At 36.8% G+C, this 10797-nt stretch overlaps 1 protein-coding gene across 2 annotated transcripts; it reads left to right on the forward strand.

Annotated features, from left to right (window-relative positions):
* Positions 1–467: 467 nt before the first annotated feature.
* LOC139126164 (poly(3-hydroxybutyrate) depolymerase-like) lies at positions 468–7046 on the forward strand. Of its 2 annotated transcripts, XM_070692211.1 has the most exons (11): positions 470–639; positions 1121–1243; positions 1668–1865; positions 2167–2258; positions 2990–3103; positions 5031–5063; positions 5349–5454; positions 5783–5825; positions 6009–6134; positions 6333–6358; positions 6811–7046. In XM_070692211.1, exons 1-11 carry the CDS (start codon positions 543–545, stop codon positions 6981–6983), a joined length of 1131 nt encoding a protein of 376 aa, XP_070548312.1. In that variant the 5' UTR covers positions 470–542; the 3' UTR covers positions 6984–7046. The 2 variants fall into 2 exon arrangements, with proteins under 2 accessions (XP_070548313.1, XP_070548312.1); XM_070692212.1 differs by lacking the exon at positions 6333–6358 and having other exon boundaries at positions 468–639; positions 6811–6938.
* The last annotated feature ends 3751 nt before the right edge of the window (positions 7047–10797 follow it).

Raw genomic sequence — 10797 nt, forward strand, 5'->3', positions numbered from 1 at the left:
TAGGTTTATAAAGAAAGACGAATTGCTTGAAAATGACTAATTAACACTATACAGTGCATTTGGTAGTGATAATAATGTGATTGACGGTGTGTTGTATCATTATTGTAACGCTACGAGAAAGCCGCAAGGAAGAATAGGTGTGTTAAACAATTAGTTGACCCGAAATCATTACAACTGTACCTGGGTTAACGATTACATTACAATTCTATAGAAAATGATGAACACTCTTGCGTGCTAGCAATCTTACAAATTGACAAATGGTTGATTTGATAACATGATTTTTCTATCTCCGATATTTGCATTACACCAGGTATACCAACAGTCGTCTTTATCATCTTCACAAAGCAGGTTTCTCTTCCCACGACTCTGTACACTGATATGCTATCACCTCAGACAAAGAGGTCAGGATGTCGTCTCAGGACACATGTATCCCTTTGATAATAAAGACTTACTTTACTTAGATAAATGGGCCGGGTATTCGTGCGACAAATAGGTTTAACGAAGCGTCATCCATTTCTGTTTATCTGTAAGGATATTTCAAGATGGCGACTGCAATATGGTTAGTCTCTACACTGTTGTCCTTAGCTACTGTAGGTCAGTGTGTTCTATGGGTACCAGACCCTGATCCAGATCCACTCCGTAAGTTTTATTCGATTCTTTCCAACTACGACATGGCGTATTATTTTCCGCCAGGAACGATGGAAATATACAAGAGATATTTTACCAATGCTTGCAAGCAAGGATGGCATACATTTGGAACTGAATTGAATCTTGGATGGTAGTTTACCGTTAACAACTTGTTAGTACGATAAAATGTCATTCTGTCAAAAATGACACAGGCATCTGTGAGATTAGGCAAAGGATAATCGACTCTACAGGAGTTTGATGGAATTCTTCTCCCATCAGCGTATCTATACCTCAGCATCATTCTTAACATATTCCTGTCTACCACAGTCAAATTTGAAACTTTTTCAATGTCGCTGGCATGAAGAATAGGAATATCCTGGGAAATGCATTATAACGTTTGTTGTATAAAAACTTAATATGTATTATTTAAGGCCGTCAATATCAACTATACTGTGCATATTAACACCTCGATTTTAATATTTGTCGTTATAAGTTGGTTATGGTGCAGATCCAAGCCAGATATCGGTCAGTGGTATTGGATCGGGAGGTTACATGGCTGTACAAGTACAAGTGGCATATTCAAATAGTATTATGGGATGTGGAACTTTGGCTGCAGGTAAGCGTGACATTAATTACTGCATCCATAGGGGCAGGAGATAACACCCTGGCTTTGACAAAATATTTTTTCCTCCAGCTCTTCTGGCTCTTCCAACCAAATGTTGTAAAGTTCTAACCCTTTCGTGGATTTTACAGAATATTTCATGTTGACAAATTGCTATTTCTTTCAGCACATTTGCCCAGTCAGTCAATGTTTATGATATCTCATTAACCATAGGCACCTACGAGTATCTTTCGTCGCAAAATAATCTCTGAACTGAATGCCATGAAACTTTGACTCCGGCCACAGTGGAATTGTTGTTTAACTGGATACATCTCAGCTAGATCATCTCAGCGAATTACAAAATTATTTTCTTCAATTATACGGACTCCGAGTCTTAGAATGAACTTTTTATCGTCTTATTTATTTTCTTCCTTGCAAGGACCATATCACTGCGCAGAAGGCAGTACGCTTAGGGCACTTGGCGCATGTTCTGATTCACCTCAAGACATTGACGTCATCAGATTGATTGATTTCACATACTCTGCTGAAGGTTCTGGAGACATTGACCCCGTGACAGGAATTGCTGATGATAAAGTTTATTTGTTCAGTGGAACTTCAGACACAACAGTTGTACCCGGTAAGAATGTCCATTGGGGCTGTGATCTTCAAACACTGACAAGTTCAGTTCTGTTCACATATACGAATATGTAGATGTCATGAGTTACGAAGCAAAGACTCAAAAACAATGACAGAACGTATAGACGTTGAGCGTACAGAAAGCTATTGTAAGAGTACATGAAATTTATACTTCGCTCGTTGCCTTGACAACATTAATTTAAAAAAATACAATTGGACTGACGCATCCAAACACATTTTGAAGCACAGAGATGTAAATAACGGGATTTCAAATTAATTTTGTTTTGTACATTGGGAAACAGGTGTGGTATTGGAATTGGAAAGCTACTATAAAGAATTCATTAATCCGACTCAAATCATGACGGAGTATGGCACCAATGCAAACTTTGCTATGGTAGGTACAGTCGGAAATGAAATGGAAACGACACTATGCCAATGAAATGGCTAAGGGTACGACATGATCTATCAGTCTTTTCATATTCAGATCTCGTAGGTGGATGTTACCCTGTACAGTTACCAGGGTTTCTTAACGCTGACAATGCATCATCTAGTAAGACTGGCATGGCAAAGTTGATATGTTTCCATTCAGCTACTGAGAAACAATTGCAATAATTTTAAAGTTTTCAGAGACTGTATACGAACTCTACTATGTACAAATGAAGTCAAAAGTGATAATTTCCTCAGTTTTTAACGTCATATATATGATTTACTGTGAATGAATCGATTCATGCCATGAAAACAATGCCACGTTTAATCCATCAATATAGATGCAATACTTTTACACAATGACTACAATGACATTTGCAAGACTGGATGTCTAGGAGAGATACAAGCACTACCACAGGGACCTGCACGAAAACCAAGATATTCATATATATTTCCAAAGAAGAACTGTATTTTTTACCAATGGTCTCCTCTTACTTTAATAACACTTTAATCGGACCCCCCGATCACTTCACCACACACTGCTGTTTGTCTCTGAACACTGCCTAATAAGCTACCGTGTTGAAGTTATCTGGGGATTAAATAAGTAAGTCATTATCAATGATATAAAGGATTGTGTGAAATTCGTACCAGTCCCTGTGGCCATGCTTTGAAAGTAATGTAGATTACATTCATCTTCAGATCACTGAACACTATGGTAACGGTTGTACAACAAGTCGGAGACCCTACATTAACAACTGTAACTATCCTGCTGCATTTCATCTGATGAATCACATATATGGAGGTAATTTGCAGGTACAGACTCATCTCAACAACTTTTTACAACTTGAAATTAAGTGTCATTGAATAAGCTTACAGCGCGACATGGTATCTGACATGTCATAGCGAATTTTACGCGTCGTGTAAGCTTACACAAAACGTAAACTTGGTATAGGTCTTATCGCAAATTTGTGACAAATTTACGTGATTTATGGAGCATTTGTAGTAAATAACTTTTTTTATTTACTTACGACGTTTCAATACATAAGCTTGATATTTGCTGTAGTATTCAAAAATCAAGTGCAGTGCCCAGGATGATACTCCTTTTGCCATGCAATTCATTTCCATCATATCATCAAGAACGAATACATAACGCACTGACTGATAGAGCAGAATAAATGTATTCTGCAAATTTAGCATAAGATAAAATAATCTGGAACAAACTTGAGAATTTAGATTCAAAGATTTTTGGAAATGCAGCAACTCACATTTATGATCTTCTGGCAAGAGTAATCTTCACAGCCATTACACTAGTAATTTTTAATAAAACCGAGCAAGTATTCTTTATATGATAGTATTTGCTACACTCCCTCCGCCTGTTCTCGGCCAGCACCTATTCTCGGCCAGGGCATGAAAAAGAGTTCCGTAAGTCGTTGTTATGATATTTTTCGTCAGTTCCGTGGTCCTAAGGATTATTGATGTAATCAACAATCTCGGCACCAAATTTTAGGATTCCATTACGAATCAGCAAGTCGATATCAGGTATAAAAAGAAGAGATGCTCATGTCGATTCTCACTGTTACTGCGCATTTTATGGTCGCTACGATTTTGACCAGTTTTTCTCACTACATTTTTGGAAGTCGAAAAGAATTTTTTAACCACCAAATACTCATAAATGTTCTCTGGTAGTATGTCTATGTTACGATGTGTGTTATTTGTCTATCATTGAAGAATTTCGTACCGATGTACATGGTTGAAAAAAATTGTAATTTGCCTGAAATCGGCCATACTTCACGCTGACAGGTTCATTCACATTTTGCAATCGGTCTGCCTGATGCATTGAATTTTTCGTGTGTACATACGAATATATTCTTGTATTCAATAAAGGGAAAGCAACTCAAGGCAACACATCGTTCATATCTTAGTTCATATTTACATTTGTATGTATACGATCAAGTAGTTTTATATAACCTTGTGGATTTGCCTCCGGGATTTGCCTTGACGTCTACCCCGGTTATATTGTTGGCGATATCCAGTCACTGCGTAGTTATGTTTTGCTGTCTTTTTTATGTATCACTTCATTTTTATTTATTTAGTCAATATATATTAACATTTGATATAAATCTGGGCAGATATTAATAATAAATGCTATGGGAAATCAGACAAATAATGGTTGATTTGAACGCGAACTCCTGTATCCCACCGTTGTTATAATACACAGCACCATGTCAGCATGAACTAATTCAACCACAGCGCAGACCCAGGACTAAGCTACCTCTGCAAACTGTTATTTTTACGGGATTTAAGTGCGGTTTCAGTGTTTCTGTGTGCAGTTCAACCCTTAAACATTTTAAGATAACAAATCTTCATAAGCATGTGTGAAATCGCTCTATATTTGGCCACAGTCACGCTACAAACGCCAGGTCAACACTGTGGATGGAAATGGGGCGAAGTGGCCGATAACGGGAAGAGCGATAGAGCGCACATTTGTTGTTGTTTCTCTTTAACCTTTTGCCCTTTGACCTATGTTTGTGATTGGTTGTGAAGGCATAACTCTTGCCTACATTCAAAACACGTTAGACTGGCAACTGCCGCTTGCGGCCGATCGTTAATATCGGTTTTCATTCAAGTGGCCGAGAACTGGCAGAGGGAGTGTACCTTAATGTGCGTTTAGCTGAAGTTTTCAACTTCGCCGCAAAACATTTTTCGCGTGCTTTCTTATAGTTTTCTTTGTTTGTTACAGAGACCCTCCTACACGGCTGCACCTGGTGGTGACGTAAGTTTTGTAGAAGAATTGCAAATTTTAAAACTTTGAGCAATACAGCATGACACACGAAAATATCTGATTAAATCACACGACTTAAGTATGGTTGTCTTCGAAGACTATAATTCGATTTTTTTCGAGAAAACTTTACACAACCTACAAAAAAGTATGTTCGCGCAACAACACAAATCCAGCGAAGCTAGGATGGGAGATAATATTAAAATAAGATACACGCTGTCGATCAGACTTAGATGAATGAAAGAGTAAATTATACATACATTTTGCTTCTTGTTATAGTTGCTATCATTTGACCAGACCGAACTGGAGCCTTCTGTCATTGGTGGTACCAGCCTTGACAGTGTTGGCTACATATACGTACCGACAGGCTGCGCTCATAAACCAGGTAAATTGGTTTAGATATTCATAAAACCACGGTGAATTTGCAACAGACTGATCAGTTACCACAAATTGATATGTTAGTAAAACTTGTTAACGAAAACATGGACTTTTATCCTGTGAAAGTCAAATTTCTTTCACAACAACCAAACGATATCTTCCGAAGATATTGACATGTCCCATGAGTGTATGACTGACTGAGACTGGAATTACGAATATTGTCAACGGAGAGATCATCCTAACATTTCGTGAGAGATTTAGTATTCACAGTGTCACTCCACAACAATGTTGTCCATCTTACATCTTTGTTACGTTCTTTCTTTCGCTGCACACAGGTTGCAAGTTGCATATCGTTTTCCACGGCTGTAGTCAGGGAAGGTAAGATAAAATTTGCTTTGAACTCGTTAAACGAGAGATATCCTTCTCAATAATATTTATCTTTTCAGTAATATTGGTTGGGTGAGAAATTAACTTAAATAACAACCAAAACGTAGCTGTTTTATTCTCCACACATTCCTACTGGAAGCAGTGATGTCTCATCATGATTCGATATTTTTACAGAAACACACTGGAAGAAGAATTTGTTTTAAACTCAGGATACAACGAAGTTGGCGAACTCAATGACATCATCATCGTGTATCCCCAGGCAACAAGCAGCGCCGGAAACACCAATGGATGTTTTGATTGGTGAGGGTTTTTTATGCAAACAACTTAAATGATTACAGTTTGGTGAGACTAAAGTTGTGAATGCCTGAGTGAGGTCGTCGTTAAAACATTTGTTGTCCTACAATAATTAACAATCACAAATCAGCCTTAAAATAGATTTTGCATTGTAAAACAATGTTTGTGAATAACATTTTCGATACCACGTTTATTTCTTCTCAGGTGGGGTTACACAAACAACTCATACGGTAAGACAAAAAATTGACAATTGAATATGACTACAGCTTTGGTAACTTTTTCAGGCAAAATATAAAAAAGGAAACAGTTTTACAAAAATACTAGTTAGGAGATATTTTATTCCATTAAAGACAGTTTCTGTCAAACCATCTCCCATCACTTGACCACAACGTTTCACTTAATGAGATAAGATCAAACATACTGGACAAAAATACTCCAAAGGAATTCACAGACATGGCTACACTGTATTTTCTCGATGACAAAGTTTACAGAAATCCCCGTGCTTTGCTTTTAACAGAGGATTTCAATTTAACTTGTTATACCTCAGTGTTAAACGATAACTAGACGAATCATCTGTAATGGATTCATTTAAATTATAAAGTAGGTTACTCTTAGGTTCACAGCGGTCAAGTTGCACATCATTATATTGTGTTTTTTATTTCCTTTCTGTTTTTGCTTGCAGACCTGAAGTCCGGAGTGCAGATGCAGTTCGTCAAAAATATAATCGACCGAGTGACGTCAGATATGGAAGTTTGTGCCGTAATGGAAAACATGTTCTCCAGATACCAGTGTGTACCAGCGCCTCCTGACCCAACGGTGTTGCTTCCCAGTACAACTTGTCCTCCTGTTTATTAATTTGACTTTTAATTGTCTTATAATTCATAATTTTGGGAAATAAAGTCATCAGATTAACCGGCATTTTATCTTTGAAGTATTTATATGTGGCAGTTGCAGTTTTAAAATACGACAAGAATGAAACAGATCAGTAGCATGTTTCTTACCCTTCATATCGCTATAAAACAGTTTATAAATTACAGAACACTTGTGCTGTTCTTTATCGTTTAATGGCGGACTTTCTAGCGAAACAGTCACTATGGATATCATGGTCAGTGTGGTCAGCAACTCGAGGCCACATATAAATCTGATTTTGGAATATATTAGGACATGTGGTTTTGGATTGATCATGTCAAGTGAAGGTAGTATGTGCCTATAGATGACATAATTACATTTTTGTTCAAGCTTTCCTCTCGAAATCTTTCAATCATACTCTAACTTTAAACATAAAAATAAAAATTGTGGGGGTCACCATGCAAACTAGGGAAACAATTACCTTAAATTTATCGATGTTTTAGAATTTAACATGGCCGCCATCCCTGCTTTAACTCAATGGGTGTAAAAATAATATTTTCCATTTCTATAAAAGCATCAAGACACTGACAACTTCATTCAGCCAAACAGCTTAAATAATTATTCCACACAAGCGGTACATTAGAAAAGTATTGTAAATATTTGAGAGTCCGTATATCTGTCCCAGAGGGGCACTCTACCTCTGGAAATCAAAACGAAAACGTGTATGATTTGGATTATTGCAAGAGCGTTTCTAATGGCTAATAAGGACACGAAAAATAAGTGCTGAATACAGGGAGAGGTTGGTCAGCACCATACTACAAGTCAGTATCCTTTAGATCTTCGGCTGTTCTCCATAATGAAATGTTTCTATCAGCAGATATTTCAACTCAAAATTTTACAAAAGTTTTTACATAATCGACCTCTTATAATTTTGCACTGTTATCACACAACAACAACAGGCATCGAAATTCCATAGAGATGTTATCTCCAGTCATCACATATAAATATTTATCTCTTGAAAACTACAGATGTTAATTGTCCTTGTCACCTCTAAAAACGTGTATATACAATAAGCCTTGGCAATGTCTTACATCTTGCAACTTTGGAATCGAGAAGTGATCACGGTTAGTTGTCTAGTATAACTTCAATAAAGCTTTTAAGTAAGGCTGTTTTGATGCTGAGAAGACATTAAAACAATTTTTGTGCTAAGTCTTATGTTTATCATATGGATTTTGATCAAGATTCTTTGAATTGGGCAAACATCCGATTTTGCTAAGATATCCATTAATGCATATCGATAACACATACATGTTCACATCCAAGACACATACCCGCATAGTCAGACACATCCCGTACATTCCCAAACACAGAAACACATTAACGTATGAAACGTCACAGAACCGAGAGTCAAATGTCACCACAGGCGACCCAAGTATTACTGAGTTTTTCACACTGTTTTCTCTATCATTTTCTCTTCTTTCTTCATGCTCTGAATGATCGGAATAAATAAAATAAATGGTTTATATAACCTAACCTAACCTAACCTGTGACTCTTTATTTATTTTACACTCCATTACAAGGACGTATATCTCTCATACACACATGCTGTAATTAATTTGTCAACACAACTAATTATGCTAATCCGTGGACTTATCAGAGGTTGGTCACATCGGAAAGATAGTGATGTTAGTAACCATTCCTATCTTTCGCGATGTTGACCAACCCGTAAAATCCCTGATAAGTCCACGGATTAGCATAATTAGTTGTGTTGACTAATTAATTACAGCATGTGTGTATGAGAGATATACGTCCTTTCAATGGAGTGTAAAATAAATAAAGAGTCACAGGTTAGGTTAGGTTAGGTTAGGTTATATAAACCATTTATTTTATTTATTCCGATCATTCGGAGCATGAAGAAAGAAGAGAAAATGGTATAGAAAACAGTGCGAAAAACTCAGTAATACTTGGGGTCGCCTGTGATGTCACTGAATGTATGACAGTGTCCTTTTGACGTGAGAACTGGACCAAGTATTGTAAATAAGTATGAGAATAGAGGAGATACACATCAGATAACCAGTTCAGCTCACCACAGAGTTGACTAAATGAGAATGAAGTATGTCTTTGTCAGATAAAGGACGGCCCCGACGGACTTTTTGCAGCAAAACGTGTTATTTTACCTGTGCTAGTTTGAAGGTAGCCGATACAACTGCAGGTAATCTCTATAGTCATAGTTACAACAGATGACGAAACGAATGCAAGATGAACGTGTCGACAGATCTAGAACGATTGATTTATGGTCGGTATCTGTACATGAAATAATACTATCATTTATATTTTATAAAAAAAACTTTCAAAGGAGTTTGTTCTTATGTTGTCTTTTTTCTAAGTTTCATTTTCCCCCAAAACAATATTCCATTAGTTTCCATACAAAAACAAAAACATTTTATTTATTGAAATATTGAAATTTGTTTATCCCCCAGGGGTGGACTTTTTGGAATTAAGTTTTTCTAGTAAAAGTATGACATCGCTTGCAGTTGAGTTATTTCACAAAGTTTGAAGAATATTCTTGTGTTTAAAGAGTTAATTTGACAAATGACGATGTACATTCAGGTACATCTCTACACCATAGTGAAGCCACGCGCAGCGTTTAATTATCTGATATCAGTTATCGGTTCCAGCTCGGCTGAGACTCACCTTTGCATCGGACAGTGACAAGTATTTAAACGTAAATTTACGTATGCGTTTACATTGGGTATAATATATCGAATATAAAGTAACATAAAACATTTCCGTGCATGCGCCCTTATTTGATGCATCTTGTCGAGAATATATCGTACAATACTCTATGATGCGAAGTCCACAGGTTGAAGCGATAGGTGTACGATAGTATGACGATACTTTAAAAGTAAAACTAATGGAGCTTTGTAGGAAAGTAGTCATTCGTGGCAAATAATGCTGGACGACAGAAGAATGTCCGTTACCACGTCATGCAGTCAAACTGCAGCTATTTTCAACTTGAAAGAGCTTTCCTGGTGACTTGTAAAACAAGGCAAACGCCATGATCTTGACGACAAAATATTACTATATGATTTGTGTCTGAAGTATTCCGAGAGGAGGGGAAACACGGCCAACCTAACTCATTTCTCGGTGACGCGTCATACGCATCATCGCGTTACCAAGTTAACATTTCTCCATTTTCTCTAGTCAGACTATAATACTTTGACACAAATTGGCAAAAGAAATCATTTGGACCAGAAATCAACATAGAATGCGAGGCTTAGAGATATGACGTCAGGGAAATTATTTTTACGACACATATACAATCGGAAAGTTACGTCAGACTCTATAATCGATGATTTCAGAGATTGGTGTAAACCGGTGGAAAACAGATTTGCATTGATATCAGACCCTGAGAAAACACAGCCAGGAATTTCGTTGCATAAAAATTCATGATTTAAGAGTCATAATACATATAAAACTAGATCTGTTCTGAGGGGTTTTGATCAAATGATCAGCGTAGAAAACTGTGTGCGCATCATTGATTTACATAAAATTGGCTGAAGAAGGTTTCTCACACTGAAATAATCAGATTCCTGAATTCCTTAACGTATACGTAATCAATCAAGGCACACAGCCTTTTTGTGATTGGCAACAACAAATAAAAATTGCCATTTTATATTATTTAATTATGTCACTCGTATCAAACCGCTCAATGAAGAGATTCAAGTCTTGAAATTATACGCGATTTAGAATAATACATTGACCCTCACACAAAACAACGATACCGACAATATCAGATCAAAAGTCACAACTTTGACAA

The sequence above is a fragment of the Ptychodera flava genome, assembly GCF_041260155.1.
Source record: "Ptychodera flava strain L36383 chromosome 3 unlocalized genomic scaffold, AS_Pfla_20210202 Scaffold_27__1_contigs__length_13241970_pilon, whole genome shotgun sequence".
Classification (NCBI taxonomy): domain Eukaryota; kingdom Metazoa; phylum Hemichordata; class Enteropneusta; family Ptychoderidae; genus Ptychodera; species Ptychodera flava.